Source organism: Bufo bufo, chromosome 8 (genome assembly GCF_905171765.1).
Source record: "Bufo bufo chromosome 8, aBufBuf1.1, whole genome shotgun sequence".
NCBI classification, from domain to species: domain Eukaryota; kingdom Metazoa; phylum Chordata; class Amphibia; order Anura; family Bufonidae; genus Bufo; species Bufo bufo.
In genome coordinates this window covers 20,664,684-20,676,799 of record NC_053396.1, presented here as the reverse complement: position 1 = coordinate 20,676,799, position 12,116 = coordinate 20,664,684, and the positions used below count along the sequence as shown (strand labels likewise).

The window sequence follows — 12,116 nt, the reverse complement described above, 5'->3', positions numbered from 1 at the left end:
ATGAGGGAATAACACACACCTGGCAATGGAACAGCTGAGAAGCCAATTGTCCCATTACTTTTGGTCTCTTAACAAGTGGGAGGCACATATGCAAACTGTTGTAATTCCTGCACCGTTCACTTGACTTGGACGTAAATACCTTCAAATTAAAGCTGACCGTCTGCAGGTAAAGCACATCTTGTTTGTTACAAATCCATTGTGGTGGTGTATAGAGCCAAAAATGTTAGAATTGTGTCGATGTCCCAATATTTATGGACCTGACTGTATGGCCTTTCTGCAGCTTGCAATATCAAGCATGGCCACTATACAATGTACGGCACTGTGCTTGGTATAGTGTGAAGAGTATGCAGTTCCAGCACTCATCAAGCACTTCTGCCCCCTTTAGGCCTCGTGCGCACCGTGGCCATGCTGCGGGCCGCAATGCACGAACACCCACCGTGGGGCAGCAGATCGCGGACCTATTCACTTTAATGGGTCCGCGATCCGGCCGTTCCGCAAAAAGATAGAACATGTCCTATCTTTTTGCGGAACGGAAGTACGGGACGAAACCCCACGGAAGCACTCCGTAGTGCTTCTGTAGGGTTCCGTTCCGCATCTCTGGACCCATTGAAGTGAATGGGTCCGCATCCGTGATGCGGAATGCACACTGAACGGTGCCCGTGTATTTCGGATCCGCAATACGGCCACGGGGTGCACACGTTCGTGTACAATAATCCTTAAACAGCTGATTGCTGAAGGGGATGGGGGGCGCCAGGAGTCAGACACCTACCGAACATATAGGTCATCAAATACTGGAAGATCCCTTTAACATATGTCTTCGGAGTCAGTGATAAAGCACGTGAAGATATATGTGCCCAAAAGAGCCAACCACTTTATACATATGAGAACCCTCATATCTCTATCCTCATGCACACGGCCGTTGCCCAGCAGTGGCCGTATTGCGGCCCACAAACAGCGGGTCTGCAATATGCCGGCATCGGCCGTGTGCATGAGGCCTAATAGGCACAGATACAGCAAAACACAGATCAATGATTTTATTATAAAAACCGCACAGTGATGAGAAAGAGCAAATCATTTCCATATACTGCACATTTACTACTGTATGTGCCCCTAATAAAACACAATATGCCCTAATCTATGTTCACACATCGCTTTCAAATCTGACATGTAATGCCGCAGCAGGATTCCGAGGCTGACCCTCACTTTTCGGATGCAGATCTGTATGAGGATTCGCCCTTGGGTCTAACTCTTGGCATTTTATTTCCAAAATAAATAGTGCCAAAAATCCCAAATCTGTCCATTTTCAGCTGCATACAAACGGTGTGGCGTATATCCGTTTGCATGCGTGCCATGAGGACTGTTGTCAGATCGGACACAGGTTTCGGATGAATTTCACACCTGTAAATGCAGCCTTAGGCCTCGTGCACACAAACTAATTTTTTATCCGTGTCTGTTCCGTTTATTTGCGGCCCATTCATTTCAATTGGGCCACAAAAAAACGGAAATGACTCTGTGTGCATTTTGTATCCATATGTGCAATAATAAATATATAACATGCCCTATTCTTGTCTGTTTTGCATACAAGGACAGGCATTGTTTAGGATGTGAACCGCGCGTCACGCGGATGTCATCCGTTTCATTTTTTTGCAGATCTGTTTTGTAGACCACAAAATACATAGTTGTGTGCATGAGCCTTTAGTGTCTTGATTTTGCCATTATTAGGCCTCCTTCACCCGTCAGTGAATCACGCACGTGGGCTACCCGTGGTCTCCACGTATAGCACATGTACTCATTAGTCTAGGAGCAACGGGGGCGTTGTCGTTACACCTAGAGGTTCAGCTTTTTCTACAACTGCCGCTCCCTCCACTTTTTGATAGGGCCAGGCATGATTATCTTTTCACTGTCTGGCCCTGTCAAAGTGCAGCAGTTGCAGACAGAGCAGATCCTCTAGGTGTAATGGCAACGCCCCCGTTGCTCCTAGAGGCTCATTTGCATATATTAAAACATCATTTTTCTCAGCAATGCGGGCACATATGAACATGGGAACAACACAGATGTCTTCAGCTGCCAAGCGCACATGTAACAGGTCAACCAATGTCATAGGTACAAAACTGCTGACAGATGCCCTTTAATCAGTCGTTTTCCATGGTCCGTGGTGACACCACAGAAGCACACCCTATTTTGTTCATGATTACGGATCCCTCACGGGCATTACAGCCTATGAGTCCATGAAAGCCATGGACAAAACATGGATGCCATGTGTGTTTGGGCCATGGACCATTGGTAGAAGATGCTCTGGAAACTAATTTTCAGCTGAGCAGTGTCCGTGGAACACTGCTGACACACAGATCCTTCACAAAACACTGTCCACCTCGTCATGGATGTCATCATGCACACAGACGTTCTGCCACCTAATCTTTCTGCGCATGACCAGAAAAGAAAGTAGTGTTCCTACATTGGCAAATTCTACAGTTCATCATTTCCATTCTTAAAAGTGTTGAAAAAGTCAAATATTTCATGATGTGTCCTTAGGTCATCAAGCGACCATGTCGCCTGTATCTGGGCAGTAGTCGTTAGCAGGTTATAATGCCCATCATCCTATAGGGCCCTACACGTAATGATATGACGCAGTGGCGCCACATGGGTCACTGGCCGATACTGTTTGATTGTCCGTTTTGAGCTCCTGGGTCACCGGCTTCGTTGGTCGCTGCCGAGTCCACTGTCCGGCTTTGTAAGTACTTGCGCACATCCTTGATCATGGGTCGCAGCACCTGAATGAGGGCGCTTAGTGCGGCCTGGGTCCCCTCCATGGCTTGGGCTTGCCTCTCCTGAGCGCTGGCCTGGACTTCCTGCGATCTGCGAATCATCTGCAGGAGGTCGTTCTGCTGCTCCAGGTGCTGGGCGATCTCCTTCACGTGTAAGTTCGTCACTCTCTGTTCTTGTAAGAGCCGGGCGGAGTTCAGGGCGATCCGATTCTTCAGTTCTTGAGGTTTCCCCGTGACTTCAGCAGAAGGAGAGATGATTTCTATGGGGGTCTCAGAGGTAACGGCGGCGGGGGCTTCGGTGGTACAGTACTCCACTACGTTTTCCTCCAAGGTGTGATAGGTTGTTTCTGTAGGAACTACAAGAAAGGGACACGTTTTTGGTTAAACACATCAATGGTGGAACTCTTCATCATGGACTCAAATCCTATTGCATTAGTAAAACTTCAAACCAAGGCTACATTCACATGACCGTAGTGTTTTCTGGATCCGCAAAACATGGATACTAGCCCGTGTGCGTTCCGCAATTTGTGGACCGTACATAGCCGCCGCTTTCATAGAAAATGGCTATTCTTGTTCACAATTGCAGACCAGAATAGGACATGCTCTATATTTTTTGCAGGGCCGTGCAATGGAACGACGGATGCGGACAGCACACGGTGTGCTGTCCTCATCTTTTGCGGCCCCGTTGAAATGAATAGGTCCGCACCAATTCTGCAAAACTTGGGAAACGGATACGGTCGTGTGAATGAGCCCTAAGCAGAATTTACTGATCACATAGTACCAGGCTCCACAACCATTACTAAATTTAAAGGACCTAAAGGGGTTGCCCCGGATTTTATCCTCAGGAAAGGTCATCAATATGGGATCTTTTGTGGTCCAACTGCCGGCACCCCCGCCGATCAGCTCTTTCTAGGACAGTGACGTCACATTCATCGGTCACATGGCCTAGACGAGGCTCAGTCCCATTCAAGTGAACGGGCCTCAGATGCATTACCAAGCACAGCCACTATACAACGGACGGCGCTGTGCTTGGTAAGTAGCGAGGAGGCCACTGCGGTCACCGACCTCTTCAAAACAGCTGATCGGCAGAGTTGCTGGGAATCGGACCCCATCGATCAGATATGGATGACCTATCCTGAGGATATAAATATTACTAGACAACCCCTTCAATTAGATTGTCAGGAGCTCTGGCACCAGAACTACACAGGGCGATCTGGTGCTACTATACCAGATGGTCTACCGAGACAATACCGCTCTGATGTGAGGTCTACATTGCTTTCACCTCATCTACACCGTTGCACTCCCTCAGCCATGCTCTATCTCAGGTATCGCGCCCGATTCATGCAGTCCATCATCTATTCGGGCAGCCATAGGCATTCAAAAGCCGTCGGATGAACTTTTGGCTAAAAGTTCCCTTTCCAACTCCTGCTCAGTTGAATGTGTATGTGCATTTAAAGGGGTAATCCCGCCTTGCGATATGCCCCCAATGTCTGATAGGTGCGGGTCCCACCTCCCGCTTAAACTTAGAAAGGAGCCCGCAAAGTGCCGGAGGGAGCACCGAGCACGTACGCCCACCATCCTTTCATTTCTACGGGAACGCCAAAAATAGCTAAGCGGTGTGCTCGGCTATTTTCAGAAAACCATTGAAATATATTGGAAGCGTAGCCACCACTCAATTCACTGCTCGGCTATTTTCGGTACTCCCACAGAAATGAATGCTGGGTGGCCACTCATTCGTGGTGCTCCCTCTGGCAATTTGCGGGCTCTCACCTCTGGGACCCGCACCTATCAGACATTGCCCCCATATCTTAGCAATATGCCCCCAATGTCAAAGATGTGTATACCCCTTTAATAGGGAGAAAGCAGTGTCAGACACCACTGGAGGTGGCTTAACTCCCAGGAGAACAAAAGGATTGGGAGAAAATATGTATTGGGGCACCCTGTAGACATTAAACCAGCTGTTCTTGTACTTACCGTAAAATCTCGTTCAATTCATTGGGGGACACAGCACCATGGGTATACGCCCAGCTACAACTGGAAGGCGACCTTAGATATGAAAAAGGTTGTCTCCGCCCAGGTGGGCTGTATCCTCTCCACAGACACTAGCAGACAAAAGCAGAGAACCAACATGTCCTGGACCGGGGAAGGAAGAAGAACCGCAGCCCGGTGACAGAAAGAGAAATGATAACAAAGGGTGGGATCTGTGTCCCCCAATGAATTGAACGAGAAAGGGATTTTACGGAAAGTACAAAAATCCAATTTTCTCGTTAATGTCATTGGGGGGACACTGCACCATGGGACTTCCCAAAGCAGTCCCCGAGTGTGGAAAGGAGATCTCATGCAAAAAGTTGGGTGCACAGCTGCAGGAGAACCATGTGACCCAACAGGACCAGGAGAGGCCATAGCATGAAATGGTAGAAAAGTAATGAAGTGAGGCTCCAGGACCAGGAAGAGTCCAAAGAAGAAAATGATGGGAGACCGCCAGGATCCCAAGGACAAGTGCCTGGGAAAAAAGGCCATCTGCAAGAAAGGAACAAAGGGAAACACCCAGCTCCACCCAAGGTTGGAAAAATAAGAAGCTAGAGGATAGGGAGCAGGGCTAGATGTCCTGCGCAAGAACCGAGAGTTGAACAAGTGCGCACTAGAGAGCCAGAGGAAGGATCTGGAAGAACCAGGGCTCCCCCCGAAGAAACAAGAGAGCAGCACAACCGGAGGGAGTCTGTTGGTCATGGCCTAGCGCTCTGCATATAGAAGGAGGCTCCAGGAGGAGGATGTATAAGAGGACAAACCCAACAAGAAAAATTAAACCATGAGGGAACCTGGCAGGAGAAAAAATGCCTGGGAAAAGGACAGGAGCAGTCCTGAACCTAGGAAAAAACTTCCTGAAGACAAGCTAAAGGAAGACCCTGTGGACCACCCCTCGGCAAAAGAAAGGCGATTCCATAAGGCCTGGAAGCAAAGGAACCCAACCAGTAAGAGGACCCGGCAAGGAAAAAACATGGCCTGTCCATGGCAAACACCATGTAAAGGTCAGGGTAGAGAGGAAACAAGGAAGCACTGGAGGCTGAATGATTGAGAGAAAGAATAGCAAAGACTCACCATGGGAAGGGAAGCAAGCCTTCTTCCACTGCAAGGCAGGTGGGAAAAGAGAAACACCCTATTAGAAGGTGGAAGCCCCATCCTGCCAGAGAAAGGAGCCAACCTATGGGGGAGAAGGGGGTCCTTGGTAATGGCCAGGATAAGGGAACATAAAGACATGGTTCCCACACAAAGAAGGCGAGAATCAAGCCTCAGAAAAACTGGAACAAAATAGCACTGTGAAATGTCAGAGCAGAGAAATCCTTGGCCACGTGAAGTCCCAGGAAAAAAGGAACCTGCCGCAGGCCCTGGTAATACAAGTGGAGACACACTGGTCTGAGAGATATTGGAGTAGAAGAGAGAGGCCTCCAAACAGCCTAAGGAGGAACAGTTCTCAACTAGAGGGAAAGCTCCATCCCAGAAGTGGCCAATATGAATGTAAATTGCAAACCGGAGCAACAAACTCCCAGGACCTGAACCTGGGGAGACGGGAAGAGAGGTTAGAATCTCAAGAGGGAAATAAGCCTATGGGGACCCAGGAGGGAAAAGAACCAAACCGGGCCCAAAGAAGCAGCTGTCATACAGAGCATGTGCGGTCAGAGATGCCATCAGTGGCTTCCCCAGAGGGAACCGGCCAGCTAGATAGTCTAAGAATCATTGGGGCAGGGACTCCAGAGGCTCCAGAACTGGACCACATGAGGACAATAATAGCCAGATTATCAAAGGAAAAATGAAATGTAGCAACCATAGGAAAAAAAACATCAGCCATGGTTAACCAACCATCCCAAGCGTAGTGACTAGCATACTGTATAACACTGTCTCGGAAGGGGAAAGTACAGCACCCTGGATTTTGTAAAAGAATCGCCAGACATCCATATGTCAGAAAAGGATGTGGAATTTGCCAGGGGAAGCCGGGAGAGACTACACTGACATGTAGAAACCAGCTACCAGCTGAGCACACTGACACCCCCAAGGAAGGGGGAAGAAACTGACAGGTGCAGACAACGGCCAGGTCCAAGCGAACGGCCCTTCTGTCATGTAGCACACTAATCAGAGAACATAAGGGAGTACCAAGAACGACCGGACCGTGGAAGAACTACGGGAGCATGTCCGATACCAGAGCGAGCAGCGGAAAATTCCACCCACCAAGTAGGTGTGTGGCGCTCACTAGTCCTGTCACAGCCATATCAGTGAGGACGTCCAGCGATGACCCAAAATCTGCAGTAGCGGCTGGTGCTCACAATGCTGCGTATCCCTGCAGGATAGAGCATCCAGTGGTGATCCAGGTACTCTGCCAGGACTGGGCCATGTAACTGTGTGAAAACAAAGCAGAGAGGCAGTAACAACAACGCGAGTACTCCATCCATGAAATGGGGTAACGGGGCTGTGCGGAGTACAGTAGTACTTTATAGGGTTGACAAAGAACAAATCTAGCATGATAGCCAACAACCTGCCCATGGCGGAGAGAGTGTGGTTATCTGGTGCATAACAGGACTGAGAAGTCTTGTTAAATAGTGCGTCAAGCAATAAACTAAAAATCATGCCTAGTACAGGGGCAATGAGAAGACTTGGTGCACTCAGAGGGCCTGGTTCAGGAGGTACTGCACCGGGTGTCAGATCTGAACACGCCAGCCATATACTGGATCTAACCATTGCAACTCTACTCCGCCCAAGAAGGGGGGGGGGGGGGGGGGACATATGGTTACCAGATATATACTACAACCCGGATGGTTAGTTGGATATAGTGCCTTGAAATTGTACAAGTGCACCACCGAGGACGACGGTAATGGGTGCCAAAGGCATACTAGAACCAGAAAAGAGGGATTAATACAGCGGCTGGTGATGGTACCATCACTCTGCATGAACAGGGGCCACATGATTGCCTAGTGCCACAGATTGTACCATAGAGCACAGCACTTTAAGATACTACAAATACTCCACCTGAGAATGGGAATAATCTGGCTGCATGGTGCACACTATAATGAAAGTGGAGACATGGCTTCAGCATCTGGAAATGGTATACAGTACAGACCAAAGGTTCTCTTTATTTTCATGACTATGAAGGCATCAAAACTATGAATTAACACATGTGGAATTATATACATAACAAACAAGTGTGAAACAACTGAAAATATGTCATATTCTAGGTTCTTCAAAGTAGCCACCTTTTGCTTTCATTACTGCTTTGCACACTCTTGGCATTCTCTTGATGAGCTTCAAGAGGTAGTCCCCTGAAATGGTCTTCCAACAGTCTTGAAGGAGTTCCCAGAGATGCTTAGCACTTGTTGGCCCTTTTGCCTTCACTCTGCGGTCCAACTCACCCCAAACCATCTCGATTGGGTTCAGGTCCGGTGACTGTGGAGGCCAGGTCATCTGGCGCAGCACCCCATCACTCTCCTTCATGGTCAAATAGCCCTTACTTTCAAAGTTTTCCCAATTTTTTCGGCTGACTGACTGACCTTCATTTCTTAAAGTAATGATGGCCACTCGTTTTTCTTAGCTGCTTTTTTCTTGCCATAATACAAATTCTAACAGTCTATTCAGTAGGACTATCAGCTGTGTATCCACCTGACTTCTCCTCAACGCAACTAATGGTCCCAACCCCATTTATAAGGCAAGAAATCCCACTTATTAAACCTGACAGGGCACACGTGTGAAGTGAAAACCATTTCAGGGGACTACCTCTTGAAGCTCATCAAGAGAATGCCAAGAGTGTGCAAAGCAGTAATCAAAGCAAAAGGTGGCTACTTTGAAGAACCTAGAATATGACATATTTTCAGTTGTTTCACACTTGTTTGTTATGTATATAATTCCACATGTGTTAATTCATAGTTTTAATGCCTTTAGTGTGAATCTACAATTTTCATAGTCATGAAAATAAAGAAAACTCTTTGAATGAGAAGGTGTGTCCAAACTTTTGGTCTGTACTGTAGGTACTCCGCTTGATAAAGGAGTAGTATGACTGCATGATGCACATTAGAACCAGACAGGTATAATGGCTACAGCCTCTGGAGATGGTACAGGTACTCCACCCAATAATGGAGTAATATGGTGCATGGGGCGCATTAGAACCAGACCGGTGGAATGGCTATAGCATCTGAAGATGGTACAGGTACTCCGCTTAATAAGGGAGTAATATGGTTGCGTGGTGCACACTAGTAGCCAGATGGTGTATTGGCTACAGCATCTGGAGAAGTAATACGGTGGCCTGGAACACTCTCCGACTTGAGGGTGTGTTGAAAATAGCCCCTGGTAATAGTGATATTACTCCAGCTTACATTGGAACCAGGAAAGTCTGCTGGATACAGCCTTTGGCAGTGGTACGAGTCCCCCCCTCTGAAGGGGAAGGTGTACATTACTGGGACACCACATAGGTGTGCCAGTGTGCTAAACACAGTTGGCGGTAAAGTACCACCTACTGGCGAGGCGGCAAGGTGACTTACCTGTATGGATAATTACCTGTGCAACCAGGGGAGTGCCATCTGAAAATCCGCTAAAGGGGATACCAACCCTGGAGAGAAAAGGTTCCTCAGTGGACATTTGTCTTTGACCACCCAGAGAGATTCTGTATGGTGGAAGACCGCCTGATGCTCTGTTCCAAGTCAGAATCGGTGCAGAGGTGTCCCCGATGAGGCAGGAAAAACCAGAGGTGTTTCCCTCAGTGTTAGTCCCGTCCTGGGAGTAAGCCAGGATGCAGGGGGTGAGCAGGACCTATGAGGGGAGACCCTAGGCCGCTATTGGACTCTGCCCCCTGATATGGACCGAGGCAGGAAGCAAAGGACTCCTAGGCAGGCCGATGCTGCAGCATGAGGGCAGGGATTTCTGTCCTGGAAGTGACCCGAGGACACAAGAGGAGGGGCTGAACCTAGTTCAGGCAATCCTAGGTCGATTACTGGACCTGGTGTCTGAGCGTGAGCATACCCTGCAGCCGAGGAGTCCCGGGGGGGGGGGAGGCAGCCGCAATTGGGCAGGCAAGAGGTCCAATAACTCCACCATGGATTGGGAGGGTAGGGCTAGATTCCCTATGGCCTGGGACAGGGAAGGGGCCTATTCAGGAGCGACCTATGCAGAAAGGGGGGGGCAGGGAGCCCTGGGGGAGCCTGAAGACCAGGCACTGTGCACAAACAGGGTCAGGCTGACTGCATGGCAACTTCTACAGCAACAGGCACACGAAAAGTACGTGGCGACCCCGAAGGTGGGCTAGGAATGGAAGACTTTTTAGTATTGCCAGGTGCTGTGTCCCCGAAGAGGTGCTGCAGCAGCCCCAGACGAGCGTGAGCGTACCCTGCAGGAGATGATCCTCGATACTGGCAAGATAAAGGCCCTGAAGCAGGAGTTAAGTGAAAACTGCACACACGGGGCTAAAGTCAGCGCTTGAATGAAAGGGAAGGGGGGGGGGGGGACCCCTCCCAAAAGCTGAGAGGAGCGGGTAGGAGCCAGGAAAAAAGCCCGGGAAGCCAGGAGGGGGCGGGAGAGGATGCGGCCTAGTCGAGGTAAGAGCCGGGGCCTCGATTAATGACGCGGCCTGAAAAAGTATGTTGGTGGGAAACCGGGGGCCCTCCAGGAAGAAAAAAAACAGGCGTAGGGGCTCCTGAGGAGGAGCGGCTCTCAGGGAGGGGAAAAATGGGGCAAAAGGTGCACCTGGGACGCAAGGACAGGCCAGAGAAGATGCGGCCTAGTCCCGGCAGAAGCCGGGGGCTAAAGTAGAAAGGAAGGCCGGGGAGGGGCGTGGGTGGCCAGAAGAAGAAGGGTACTGAAGGGAGGGAAAAAAGAAGGGCCCTCTCACAAGTGTGGAGAAATTTATCCCCCCTGGAAAAAACAGGGGGGAAGAAGGGGGAAAAAGGGAACCTTCCCAGACCCCCCCGAATAAAGTGAACCCCCCCCCCCCTGGTCAAAGGAGGGGAACTAACCCGAGACCCCATGGGACAGGGACGCAGGGGGTAATACTTACCGTCCGGCGTCTTCAGGCGCCGCAGGGTCACCCCTTTGGCAAACTCGCACTTACGTGGGATTGCCGGCATGCCAATGCAGTAACGGAGGACTGGGTGGCCGGCGGGGTACTCAAAGTACGTGCCCACAGGGGGTGCAACTAAAGTGGTTATCCACGATGGAGCCTCATCCTGCAGCAGGCCCCGAGACCCACAGACAAAAAGAAGGAATAAAATAAGAAAAAATAAAAAAGTGGCAAGACCTGCAAAAAAAAACAGCAGGTCATGTCTGCCTCCTACGGACACTAGACTAAAACTGATTAGCCTAATGTCTGTGGAGAGGGTACAGCCCACCTTTTTATTATCTAGTGTCGCCTCCTAGTGGTAGCTGGGCGTATACCCATGGTGCTGTGTCCCGAATTACATTCACAAGCATGCTCTGCCACCCTACGCCTTGTCGTCTTGCCGACGCATCCCAAATCTTAACAATGTAATCTTCGCCTAACATGAAGTCACCGCGAGGACGGTTGGCACCCTTCAGTTTCTTAGGCCCTTTGGCACCTACGGTGGTCCTGGTAAAGAACGTGGCCCTGACTCACTTTGCGAGAGAGTTACGGTGCCGGGCGAGCTGATGGAGACTTGGGCGGGTATTTCGGCCGGGCATTCTTGGGCGGGTATGCTGAGGATGGCGCTTTCGCCCAGCAAGTTGCATATCCGTTGCTGCAGCGGGGTGAGCAGGACAGGCGGGCTGCTGACGTCTCCTTCGGCCTCCGCCGTAGCCCGCGCCTGCGACATCTTCCTTCGCACCTCGGTCTTCAGGTCCGACCACTTCTTCTTCACCTCCGCCAGTTCCCGGTGGCACGTGCTGATGGCGTTCACTCGCTTTAAAATGTCGTACCAGGCGTTGCTTTTGGTCAGCAGTGGCACCCCGGCGTTGTAATGGTTAATCAAGATGTGCTTCTGCTTCTCCATCTCCTCCATGATGATTTCCACCTCCTGCTCTGAGAAATTCGTCTTTCTTTTCTTGGCTGGCGTAGCCATGGCCCCCACTAAAAAGATGTGTGAATAGGCCGCAATACGTAAAGTGCGTAAGCAGGGGCGGCAAGCAAGCTACGCAGCGTAACGGCTTCGAGAATCTGCCTCTTTATCGCGTCTCTACGCACTATTGCGCAGAGGACACGCCCACTCCCGCCAACTAAGCGACCATTGGTTGCTGTAGATACCACTCTAAGTAACGCCTCTTTTGTCGCGCTTCCGCCTAATGATTGGCTAATAGTCGCGTCAATCAGTAGCTCTGCATTTCTATTGGTCAACTCATTTACAAAAAATAAAAATACGTGAAGTA

The 12,116-nt window shown here is 49.8% G+C and overlaps 1 protein-coding gene across 1 annotated transcript; it reads right to left on the bottom strand.

The window, feature by feature from the left end:
- Positions 1 to 2,052: 2,052 nt before the first annotated feature.
- Positions 2,053 to 11,890, bottom strand: NAIF1 (nuclear apoptosis inducing factor 1). The gene is made up of 2 exons (XM_040404987.1): positions 11,371 to 11,890; positions 2,053 to 3,121 (listed from the first exon to the last, which is right to left on the bottom strand). The coding sequence occupies exons 1-2, from the start codon at positions 11,810 to 11,812 to the stop codon at positions 2,646 to 2,648; spliced, it is 918 nt and encodes a 305-aa protein (XP_040260921.1). The 5' UTR covers positions 11,813 to 11,890; the 3' UTR covers positions 2,053 to 2,645.
- Positions 11,891 to 12,116: the final 226 nt, after the last annotated feature.